The sequence below is a fragment of the Danio rerio genome, chromosome 12 (genome assembly GCF_049306965.1).
Source record: "Danio rerio strain Tuebingen ecotype United States chromosome 12, GRCz12tu, whole genome shotgun sequence".
Lineage (NCBI taxonomy): Eukaryota > Metazoa > Chordata > Actinopteri > Cypriniformes > Danionidae > Danio > Danio rerio.
In genome coordinates this window covers 32528887-32542185 of record NC_133187.1, presented here as the reverse complement: position 1 = coordinate 32542185, position 13299 = coordinate 32528887, and the positions used below count along the sequence as shown (strand labels likewise).

The following is a 13299-nucleotide window of genomic DNA, read 5'->3' as shown; positions in this document are numbered from 1 at the left end:
TGCCAAATAGTGATTAAAGATGTATAACATACAGCGCTCAGCATAATTGAGTCTGAAATGGATATTTTTCTCCTTTTCTCAGTGAATATAGGCAATGTATTTTGGGGCATTTAAACAAAACAGATTTATTAAACAGATGTTCATTAAAATAACATTTTAGTGACCAAACTTGTTTAGAAAATTAAAAGATAATACAATTAAATTCAAGTCAAATATTACAAAAAACATATAAAAATTTAAACAAAAAGTTTTTTTTTTTTTTTGATTTACCTTTTTTTAAAATATATAATTGTATTTAAAAATTTTCTATAACATGTAAATTTAGGTGTACTAGTTTTAGATTCAGATTTGGCTTCAGTCCTGGCTAATCTAATGTATTTGTGCACATAATAATATATTATAACTTAATAATATTGTATAACTTCCCATTAAAATATAAATTTAAAAGATAGATTTGTGAGGGGTGTACTTATATGATCAGCACTGTATGAACTGAAAGTTGTGTACAGAACATAAAACACTCTTTTCCTTGTTTAAATGTAAATTAATGTTGATATTTTATTTATCAACTATTTGTACCTTGGTCTAAACCACATTATAGGACTGCTATAGTAAAGTATGGTGTAAAAAAAATAACATACAACAATTATACATTGTAACATAGAATTTCGACATAAAATAAATATTTATAATGACAAACAGTATTACCTTGAGATTTAACAGAGGTGAACAGAAGCAAAAGGGCCAACAATCGGAAACATCTTCGGAGAATCATTCTTCTGTGTGTCACAAATATTGTTTGTTTGACGTTAAAAATACATATACCACGGCAGCTGAACACCTACAATTAAAATACATTATTTTTAGCTTACTCGTAGCCTACCCCCAGACCAACTACTAATAATATTCGCCAAACACAATGAAGGACTCTGTTTCAAAGTCTGTGAACGACTTTGTTAGGCTATAACTCAAACGCATTCTGTTTTAGGAAAAGGTTGAAATGTACTTCTATTAAGGACTTCCATAATCCACATCCTACAACCAGAATTGTCTTTTGGCACCCTGGATATAGTCAGCTTATTTTTATTAACGCTTTAGTGGTGTGCAAATACCATATAATGGTTTGTAAACGTAATACTGAAGAATCTAAGAGCATCTATCAGCGGTACGTGCTGCTATGGTTACCACGTCAACGCTTTGCCACACTTGACACATTGTAATATAACTTTTGAGTCTGTGAAAACAATCAATGAAAACTCTAACACTATTCAAACACAAAATAACATATTTTTCAGAACGCAATACCACTTGTTTGGACTTCATATAAAGAATCAAGAGTGACGAGCACCCCACTTACCCGAATGAAGGTGCACACTGGGATTATAGCAAAACTGAAAATATATATACAAGATGAAAATAACGCTTTACTCCTCAGTCAGTTCCACAATGGTAAACCCACGCCAGTGATTAGAAATTCATTGCGTAAAACTTGGAGATGCCACGGGTCCTCCAAGCGCAAAGTTTAAAATTCGCGCATTAAGCTGGGTTACGCGGTTCACAGGGAAATGCAGTCAATCATGAGGTGTTGCTGAACAATGTCTTTATGTTCCAAAAGCTGGTACGTGATAAATCCAGATGATGCCGGACTCACGGTCTCCCTCCTCATAACTGATCTCTCTTGAATTTTATCATGAGGGGTGCGCATATTTGGTTTCAGATGGGAGGGTTTGGCGAGGCTGGAGGCGGGTTGCGCTGGACTGGAGAGGTTTGGGTTGTTGATGTGACAGCACGTCAGGACAGTTTTCATTAGCTAATGCAGCCGCGGGCTGTTGGGTGAGGGTGAAGACCTAAATATGTGGATAGGTATGTGAGAAGACCAAGAATGAGGTCAAGTTTATATTGTAAAGAAATAGAAAAGAAGTGTTGCTGGACAAGTGCCAGATACTTTACACCAAAAAGAAAAAAAAAAGTATGTTTTTGTTAAAAATTATCTATGCAGTGTTATCAGATTTTTTATAGAATTATTTTATAATTTCTCTCCGGTATTTAGTCAATATTATCCATTAGAATGTCAGACAGACACAATTAAACAAAAACAGATCAGATAAATAGACAGACAGACAGAGGGATGGATGGATGGATGGAAACAGACAGACAGACAGACAGACCGATGGATGGATGGATGGATGGATGGATGGATGGATGGATGGATGGATGGATGGATGGATGGATGGATGGATGGATGGATGGATGGATGGATGGATGGATGGATGGATGGATGGATGGATGGATGGATGGATGGATGGATGGATGGATGGATAGATAGATAGATAGATAGATAGATAGATAGATAGATAGATAGATAGATAGATAGATAGATAGATAGATAGATAGATAGATAGATAGATAGATAGATAGATAGATAGATAGATAGATAGATAGATAGACAGACATACAAATAGACAGCCAGATAGACAACTAGACAGATAGACAGACAGACAGACAGACAGACAGATAGACAGAAAGACAGATAAACAGATAGCTAGATAGATAGATAGATAGATAGATAGATAGATAGATAGATAGATAGATAGATAGAGAGATAGAGAGATAGAGAGATAGATAGATAGATAGATAGATAGATAGATAGATAGATAGATAGATAGATAGATAGATAGATAGATAGATAGATAGATAGATAGACAGACATACAAATAGACAGCCAGATAGACAACTAGACAGATAGACAGACAGACAGACAGACAGACAGACAGACAGAAAGACAGATAAACAGATAGATAGATAGATAGATAGATAGATAGATAGATAGATAGATAGATAGATAGAGAGATAGAGAGATAGATAGATAGATAGATAGATAGATAGATAGATAGATAGATAGATAGATAGATAGATAGATAGATAGATAGATAGATAGATATCATAATTCTGACTTCAACTGTATATCCAGGTGGACATGAATAGACACATTTTAAATTCCAGAGTAGTAATGATGAACAGCACAACGTGGCAGTCACCATATAAAATGTGTGACTTTAATCTGACTTGCTCTCTCAAGAGCGTTACATTCCTTTGAAAATATGCCCCATCCCTGTCTGAAAACACAAAGGTAGACATTCGATCAATGTCAGTTGTGCGGGAACATCTCCGAGAAGCACATAAAGTGCAGATATACTACAACAGATGAGACAGATGATGTACATGTTTACAATATGTGTTAGGGGAAACAAATCAGAGCGAGTTCTTGCAAAACCTGGCCTCAGCAGAGGGTTAAAGGCTGACATCATTGTATATTTTTCTACTATATGCTGGAAATGACATTATATCCTGTGTATGCCTGAAATGAGAGAGTATCCCCGTGAGTCCTGCCCTCTTTTAAGTGCCTGATTAGAGTGAGCGCAATAATAATTCTTCCTTCCTCTGAGTGAAATGATGTGTCCATGGAGTTTAAATTACTGTCAAACAGTTTCTGGTGCTGTTTTGCCAAGATGTTTGTTTTATAATCAGCTCTCGACTAAAGTTCCTTGTTAATTACATAACGCACACAGAACAAGGTTGCCTGCCAAAGCACATTCATCATATGATCATGAGCTTACCTTTTTATGTGTAGCCATAACTTACATGCTTGGCTTTGCTTTTAACATTAAAAACATTCATAAACTTTAAAATGGCTTATTTATGTTCATTAGTACTTTGATGCAGAGGAAAGGTCATGTCATTGCAATTACGTTTTCTGAGCTGCTTGATAAACACAAATTGATCACTGTGGGAGTTAACTTATACCTAACAAAAAGACTTGGACAGATGGACATTTGACCAAAAGTCTTTTCCCATGGGGTGACTTAGAAGTTTACCAATCCTGCTTTTGGTCCAATGTTTCAGACTTCAAGCAAATCTTCAGGAAAGCCTTTATCATTAGTCTCTGATTTTTTTTCTTGTTGCATTTTGACCACTTCTTGTCCAGACAATAAATAACTGCAATCTCTGAAAGAATTAATAATCATCATTAATAAGCATCTTCAGCAAGAAATACATGGAAAACTATTAAACACATATTACGGCAAGGGAAATAAAACCAACATTTTAGTAAATAAAGATAAAAAAAATTAAATAATTTTTATTTTTTTTTTTAATAAAATGAGTTTCAGTTTTGAGGTGGAATGTTAGTGATGACCAGATTATATACACATTATAAAATAAGTTTTTAATTTTTTAAACACAATTTTAGGGACAAAATGATTAGCCCCTTTAAGCTACATATTTTTTTTCTAATAGTCAACAGAACAAACCATCATTATACCATAACTTGTCTAATTACCCTATCCTGTCTAGTTAACCTAATTAACCTATTTAAGCCTTTAAATGTCACTTTAAGTTGTATGTTGTTGTCTTGAAAAATATCTAGTGAAATATTATTTACTGTCATCATGGCAAAGATAAAATAAATCAGTTATTAGAAATGAGTTTTTAAAACTATTATGTTTAGAAATGTGCTAAAAAATGTTTCTAGAAATTGGGGTAAAAAATAAACAGGGGGCTAATAATTAAGGGGGGCTCTATTAATTAAGATTTCAACTGTATACATATATACATATATATATATATATATATATATATATATATATATATATATATATATATATATATATATATAAACAAACCGATATATCGCATATTCTGTATATTGACCTTATTCTAAAATGCGGAAGTGCGCCTGTTTTCGCGATTGTCTTAGAACTTCCGATTCAGTCGCCTATGGGAGAAATGACTAGGATAATAAACGGCAGAAAATGGCCAAACTACTTGCTCAACAAACAAATGTTTGCATGACTACACAGACCAAGTAGCATAATATAATAAGAAAATATTAAATTGCAACATCAAGCAGCGTAACGAGCAGTTGTTAACTTCAAAAAATGAATGGAAGTGAATGTGACCGGAAGTCGCGAGACAAAAAGATTCAAATGGCAGCGCCCGCTCGACAGCTGAGAATAAGGTGAATAAGTTAATTTCAAAAGATTTACCTGTACCAATTTTTGATTCACATATCCAAACAATCCAGCCTGATCTCACAAGGAAAGTAACTATTGTACGTTTTGTCAGTTTAGTGGCTAATTCAAACAAATTCATATGAGTTCAGTCGCATGAAAATGTTCAATTTTTAAAAGGAGGCGTGGCACCCAACCCCACCCCTAAACCCAACTGTCATTGGTGGTTAAGCAAATCATTCCAAACTGTACGAACGAGATCATATGATTTCATAGGAATAAGCCACTAAATCAAAAAGTTATAAATTGTCACGAGATAGCATTTAACAATTCATGCAAAAAAAAAATGTAAATTTGCAGATAATTTAATCATCCTCAGACTCTGAAGCGCGTCGCACACCGGATGTGCCACAACATGACACACACATGACAGTTGGAAGTATCACATACCACACATGACAGTTGGAAGTATCACATACCAAATGCACACATTTGAATGTTATTTAATTTGAAACTATTCAGATGGCGCTCTGTTGCGCAGCAGAAATAGCTAGGCGCTGCGGTAAGCCGCCGACTTGCAGTGCAGTGTGCATACACTGATAGAAACCGGTTTAAAATATTAATGTAAATAAAAATTAATATTTATAATAAAATAATAAAATGTATTGCAGATAAAATAAATAAAATAAAATGTATTGCAGAGTGGCACCGAGACCTCAACACTTTTGTCATTATATAATAGTAGTAGGCACAGAAGGCCTCTAAGTGTCCATATTTATCAGCTGATAACCACTGACAACGTCCATTCAATCGAGTGAGAACATTCGAATCGGCTGGATGAATAAAGGGACTAAGGCAAAGGAAACTAAATGGATGAATAAATAAATGGATAGTTTATACCAAAACTATATTCCTGTCTTCATTTATTCTTTTTCCACTTGTTCCAAACCTGCTTGGGTTTCTTTCTTCTGTTGAACAGTAAGGAAGATACAGAATACATATGCCGAAAAATGTTGGAAAAAAAAAACACCAATTGACTTTAATAGTATTTTTTGTTCCTAAAATGCAAGTCAATTTCAGAATATCTTGTTTTGTTTTCAATGCAGAAAAGACATTTAAAAAAGTTTAGAAACACTTGAGGGTGAGGAAATGGTGAGCAAATTTTCTTTTAGGTGAACTAACCCTTTAAAGACTAAGGTTTATTTCTTTATGAACTACTAAACAAAAAACGTTAGCTCGGTGGTGAGTAAATTAACACCAAATTTTGTCTTTTTTTTCAGGTGAACTATTCCTTTAAATCATATTGCTCTTCATCCATCCAAAGTCCAGCTCCATAGAGACCACTGCTTATAAACTAGTCAAAATTTATAGAAAATCCTTCTTACATCACAGAATCCAATGCCCGTATTACATAATAAGCAGATAGCCTTCCCTCTCTTCACCTCCCAAAGTATTCATATATCTGTCATTAAAATGAAACTTTTAGCTAATGACTTCCAGACTGACACTCTGTGAGCTAACAATGAGGGAATGCTAGACCAAGTCCATAGAGTTTCTACTTTATCTCAGCCATTTTACGTCTAAAGCCCCAGGAATCCTTTTTTATTGTTATAATATATTTCTTTGTTTCTCTCACTTTGTTACCAATTTATTTTTTATGTTCCTTTCCGCATGAGCAATTTACACAGTTTCCAATCTTGTAAAAGTCAGAAACGGGTATGCACGTGTGATTTCATTTTTTGGAGTAATGTGAAGTGAAAAAGGGACCAAATGTCCTTAGATGTGAAAGTCAAATTCTCCTGAACGGTTCCATTTAGTTCTGAATTATTAAATTAGTTCTGTTGTTGTTTATGATTAAAAAAAAAAGTTGGCTTTTCCCTTCACTACTTTACTAAATTCACTCAAAAAACATTTTTTTTTTCTTGCTTGTTCAAACTACTTATATAAAATGTTCTGAATTGGCAAAATTATTACGATTTGTTAGGACAACTTAACTGTTTTATGCTCAATCCACTTAAATTAGTTAGTTAACTTAAAGGGGTGGTCCAGAGTGTATTTATAAGGCTTGGTTGTGTTTATGGGGTGCAAAGCAATGCGTGCTCATGCTTTACGTATTTTTTTTTTCAAATATCTTATTTTGATTATATATGTTTATATGTATATATGCTACTCAGCTAACATGAAAAAGACTACCATACTTCCAAGTACCTCCAAAGGCCCGCCCTCAAGAGGATCTGATTGGTCAGCTAACATAATGTGCTTTGATTCGCAGATCAGCTTCACTTTATCAGGAAAAGCATCAAACCTCTATCTAACGCCACACCAGCAAAGGGAGCCTTACCTTTCCTGTGTATGACCTGGCCTGTTTACTTCACGAACATATGGTTTTGCTCTATTGCTTTGTTTTTGACTGTTTGTTATTGCCTTGACCCATTGCCTGTCCTATAACTAACACCTTTTGGATTTCACAAGTTTATGATTTAAAGATTTAGACTGCTTATCTGATTTTGACAGACTGCCTGTCTTTACGTTTATGCCTCTGTGCAAGCCTTTCATTAAACTTCCGCTAATGGATTCTAACGCTGCCTCAGCATCTTTATTACATTCTACTAGCACGAGCTTTGCCTCTGCTGTGTATGTAATATGAAAGATTCACATATCTTTTGCGAGTTCTTTATTTTTTAGATGTCGAATACAGGGAAAATGGCCGCATAGAGAGACACTGCAGAGCTGCTGTAGATTGTGGCTGTTTACAGGGTTTGACTGATAAATATGACTTTGTAGCTAAACTGTTAACGGTGCCAAACAGCATTTCCCATTGTTTACGTCGTAGAACAACATACCAATAATGCCAGGCCATATAATAGATAATTTTTAACAAATAAAAATACGTGTAGTTCTCCTTTGTCAAATGCTAGCTATATCTTTTTTTATAATGTTCTGGAACATGATTAAAATTAAATTGCAAGCACCTATCTCTTTGTGTTGTGTCCTTTGGAAGCCCATATACAGAAACAGAACAAGCTCTGTGGAAATAGCAGCATTTGTGAGGCATTTCAGCTCTCTTTGCTATAACATTAAGCACCTCTGGCCACGACCCTTCGCTGCACAGGGTGTATGCATGTAACCTGAAGGGATTATGAACTCATTAACCAGGATGTATTTTTTTGCAGTCCCCAAACTTCGTTCATGGTGGGTTTTGCTAAGCTAACTCTGTAAGTGTCAATGTCTCCCTTTGCACTGAACTTTGAGCATTACATTAAGAGATGTTGTTAATGTTTACTCAGCTTCATTACACATCAACTAAAGTTTAAAATATGATATGACTCAGTGGACCAAACCTTAAATTTGTGTTAGGGCAACATAAATAGATTAACTCAAAAATAACAGCTTGCCACATTTTGTTATTTTAGTTAACAGTAAGAAGACTAATGCATTTTAGGGAAACGGTAGTATGCCATGCATCAATATAAAATATTGAGATGTCCAGTAAACAAATCTTTTCCACTGACTGTTTTCTGTTTATAATAGAAAGCACTGGCTTATTTTTAGTCCCCTGACAGGCTACATCCATAAATCAGGCTTGTGGGTAATATTTCTTTGTCAGGAAGAGAGAGATGATGTCATTGGATCAGTCGGTAAGATAAATCTGGTTTCTCTGTTAAAGTGGAAAAGTGTGGCGGTTCATTTATATTTAGACGTTTCTAAATTCAGCAGATTTGACCAGCAAGGAGCCTTTAAAACGCTGGTGCGGTTAAGAAACCCTGCCCTTAATTAACCATCAATATCAAAGGAAATATCACTTAATCACTCAAATGATTTTCTCTGGACATGTATTGCACTCTAAAAATATAAATGTGCAATTATTAGCTAGAGAGGGACATCTGAGCTAGCCCTTAAAAATATCCTACTCTATCTGCAGTACTTAAATGGCTAAAACCAGTAATCATTCCTACACTGTAAAAATAACAGTAAAATTGACAGTATTAATGTCCAGTATTACTGGGCTTATACATTTTACAACATTACTGGCAATTCGTACAGTATTACTGGCAAAATTTACAAGTGAATTGTAAATTAACAATTGTAACTGTTGCTGTAGTTTGACAGCACCATTGTGATTCTTAATTTACAGTGCACTTGCACAATTTAACCAAAATTGCCAATAATACTGTACATTTTACACCATTTTTTTATAGTGTACATTATTTAAAAAATGAGTTCCTAGATTGGATCGATGTACTCTTAAATGAACTCTATTTCAGTAAATATTTATTTTAAGCTAGTAAACATACTGGATAGATCGTCTGTAGGTTGCTTTTCGAACAAAAAGTTGCAAATGTAGACTCATAGGAATTATATTAAACTATGTTATAAAACATAATATGACTCTGAGGTGTCTTAAGAAGGTGTCTGTTAAGTATCAAGCTTAAAACACTTCACAGATCATTTATTAAATCTATGCTTTACATTTCTGTTTCACAAACATGTTTTGCAAATGAGTTGCTTTTTCCATCCCTTAGCAAAAGACGTCTGTGCCAATACAGCAAATGCCTAGATTACTCTGACAACAACAAACAAAATGGCTGTACTGTGTGTATTTTAAAGGCTTATCAGTTTTAATGAATCTATGAAAAAGCAGCTCTTGGACATGACTACAGCATACAACTCAAAACCTTTTGACTTTAAAAATACTGTCAGGTTATCATGACGTGTACTCAGGACTACAATTTAAATATTTTAGCGAGTTTAGATACAGAGATTACTGTATAAAGAATAACAGATTTCAAATACCCTTTGGGCCTTTCAACTTTGCTGGACTTGTTCATACTCAAACACCAACATTAACCACTACAGAACATTTAAAGTTTAAGAAGCATTATAGCTTTAATTAGGGTTGGGTTGATAGACGATGGCATCATCCATTGCCAAACGATTACAATTCTCTGCCCTGTTGCAGCAACCCGCTTGTAAAAAAAACACATGGCCCTATTTACACCAATACGTCTTATGCAGAGCTCAGACTGCATGATTTTAGCCCCGATTTTGACTCGCCGAACGGTTTTGAGAAATCGCAGACAAATGCCTGAAATCACAGGCAAATCAGTGCTCGTGCACGTGAGTGACAATCACACAGTAAGAACTATCAAAGACACGATCTGAGAGAATCGCAAATGAGTCACCGATGCCTGTGAGATATTTGGCATGCTAAATATCTGAAGCTGTCGGTGATTTAAATCATGCTGTGTGGACTGAGTTTTGACTGAAAATAACATCCGCCATCGCCTACAGACAACGAGACAACGCATTCACTTATGTGTGTACCCTCAGGCCTGCGGAAGGTTGACGAAGAAGTTAAAAGCGCTCATTTTCAGTTTATTGGGACCCAAGAAATGAAGGAAAAACTAGTGGAGGTTTGAAAGAAGCACCCATGACTGAAAGTTAAAAACGAAAGCTGAGGAGAAATTGATAATTACCTTCAAACCCGGGTGAGCAAATATGTACATTTTCTACCCCATTAATGGCTACTTTCCCGTTATGTAGTTAATAACAAAAAATTTACTATGTATTTTTGGCTGTGAGACGAAGTTGTCGGCGATTCCTCCTATTGTAAAGTCATGCAATGTGAAAGCCCCTGTTGCCGATCCATCTTGCAGTGAAAACACTAGCCCAGATAGTCATGCAGTGTGAAAACATCTGTGATACAACTACTTTGAAAACCATGCAGGCTGAACTCAGCATTAGTTTTAAAATGGAAGAACAAAAACGATCCACATTCACACTGGCGTTTCACATTTCTGAAAAGCCCTCCTTCCACACTATACCTCTGAAAACGCACATCACGTGACCATACACAAACACACACAGTCAAGGCATGCGCTGCAGCATATGCGCGAGTCTGAGCTCCAGCAGTCAGCGGGTGCGGTGATCACAAAATTTCAGAGAGCAGTGCATCAAGGATGTACCGCTTGATCGCGCCTCACTATAGTTGTTAAACCTGATATTTAATAAATCTGGTCTCTATCTAACAACTATTCTGTCTTTTGAATCTATCAGATAACGTGTCACTGTGAATCTATCGTGTCACAGTGTCAGTACACTGCTTCCATCTTTTGCTTGGAAACCCATGATACTGTTGGTTGGTTCTCTTTTGGTTGTGCACCTTTTTTACCAATCAAGTTTGTCGACACCATTATAACGACACAGATCACTCTGCCTATTCATGCCAGAGTCCCACAGAAAAAGGCTGTTTCTCAATATGCGTTCTTCAGCGGTCTTGCGTCCTCATGTTCTCATGCAAAGTCATCATCAGCTGCCTAAGTTCAGTTCCAATACTCAAGACCGCAAGTACGGAGGACGCGTGAAACTTCCCGGATGTGTTCTTGATATCGAGGACGCACCGATGCAGACTTCAGCAGCGAGCTCGCTCTGGAAGTCCCAGAAGTCATTGCGACTGGAGGTGGAAAGCGCAGCATTTTATTTAGATTTATTATTTAAGTTCAGAGATATTATTTATTTACCTCAGGAGTTTCCCTAAATGAAGCGGTGAAAGTAAACATTAACATGAATATCTTAATGAAGGAATAAACACATTAAGGGTGTTTGTTTGATGAAATTCGTATTAAAATTTGTTTTATTTATATTGTGCAGAGTATATTTATAATGTTTTTATAATGTTTATAATGTCTCCTGAGTTCGTTCTTCCGAGGACACCTGGCAAGACCGCTCTCCACAAGAACGCAAGTCCATTCTCTGCGTTCTTGGAATTGAAAAACAGTCAAAGTGATTGACAGGTGGTCAGGTAACACTTTACAATAAGGTTCATTAATGCATTTACTAACATGAACTAATCATGAACAACACTTGTACAGCATTTATTAATCATAATTGAACATTTACTAATGCATTATTAACATCCAAACTCATGCTTGTTAACATTAGTTATTGCACCGTGAGAACTGTATTTAACTAACGTTAACTAACATGAACAAATACTGTAGTAAATATATTGTTCATTGTTTGTTCATGTTAGTAAATGCATTAAGTAACATTAACTAATGAACCTTATTGTAAAGTGTGACCGGTGGTTATTTGTGTGTAAGTTTATTTATTTATGATTTGATTATGGGTAAAACAAAGACCATGCGGGTCAGGTAGTTTAAGCAGACTACAAATAATTCATTCGTTATGAACTATTTAATCATTCATAAATAATAAATTCACAGCTGACAATGACGACAATGCCATCGTCCATCACAATGTTTCACATTAGACATCGTACGATGCCAAATTGGTCGACATCAACCAACCTTGGCTTTAATATGCACTTATTGGCATTAATGGTTTAACAAAGAACCTTAAACCATCATTGGAGCCTTTTCAGCCCCCAAAAGATTCTATGAGAAAAAAAATGAGGTCACACTTTATTTTGATGGTCCATTTGTTAAATTAAAGATACATTTCAACTAATTTTCATTAGGTTATAAGTAGACTGTTAGGTTGAGCATCACAATTTGAGAAAAACTAGACTTTAAAAAAAGATTTACGAAATCTTTTTTTTTTTTTACCAAAAAAAAAAAAACCATCACAATCAATGTTACAATTTGCTTTTATGATTAATGACCTAAATAAGACCATAATTGTGAATTCTGGCTGTTTATTACAATAGGAATTAGGAATTTTGTTTATCTGGTCTTAGACTTTTGAACCGCATAACAACTGAGACAGCAGAGGAAATGGATAAACAGCAGGAGAGGCAGTCGCACTTTTCAAAGGTACTCAGAACAGCAGTGAGACTGACAGGCGAACGGGTACATTGTGTTACCCCTTGTTTTGCTTATTTTACCTCCTAACCGTGTGCATGCATTCCTGGCCTTACCCTTGGGCTCCTAAAATAGTTTCTCAAAAGTGGTTCAGTGGTTCACTTGCCCCTGGCTGTTTACCAGACTTGTGTCTGAGTTTTGAAGTGTCTGTAATGGGTGTCTGTATTTATTTGTTTCATTTAAAGTTATCGCCCTGCTCAGTAATACACAAGGTGTATTGCGTGTGCGTGTAGTGACTCACTTCAAATCAACTACTGATGAAGTCAGACAATTTTTTTTCAATGTCAAAAATGTAGCCAGACATTTCTTCGTGATAAGATCAGATTTCTGATGGTAAATGGGGTCAGTAGAAGTCATTGCTTTATCCCAGGGTTTCATTTGTCAAAGTCCTCATGGAGGAATTTGAACCTGACGACCTTCAGCCAAACCTTTGATCCCTCCACACACACTTGATCTGACGTCAAATG

The 13299-nt window shown here is 35.4% G+C and overlaps 1 protein-coding gene across 5 annotated transcripts in view; it reads right to left on the bottom strand.

The window, feature by feature from the left end:
- The window catches only part of thbs2b (thrombospondin 2b), a 55253-nt gene that overhangs the window by 30466 nt on the left and 11488 nt on the right, over positions 1-13299 (bottom strand). For 3 of the 5 annotated variants that reach the window (XM_073918572.1, XM_073918571.1, XM_073918570.1), the window contains one exon: positions 709-779. In XM_073918572.1, the coding sequence (XP_073774673.1) occupies positions 709-775 (67 nt within the window). In that variant the 5' untranslated portion in view covers positions 776-779. Of the gene's footprint in view, positions 1-708; positions 842-1357; positions 1671-13299 lie in introns of those variants that run through there. The other 2 variants (XM_009306791.5, XM_689598.11) reach the window with 2 other exon arrangements.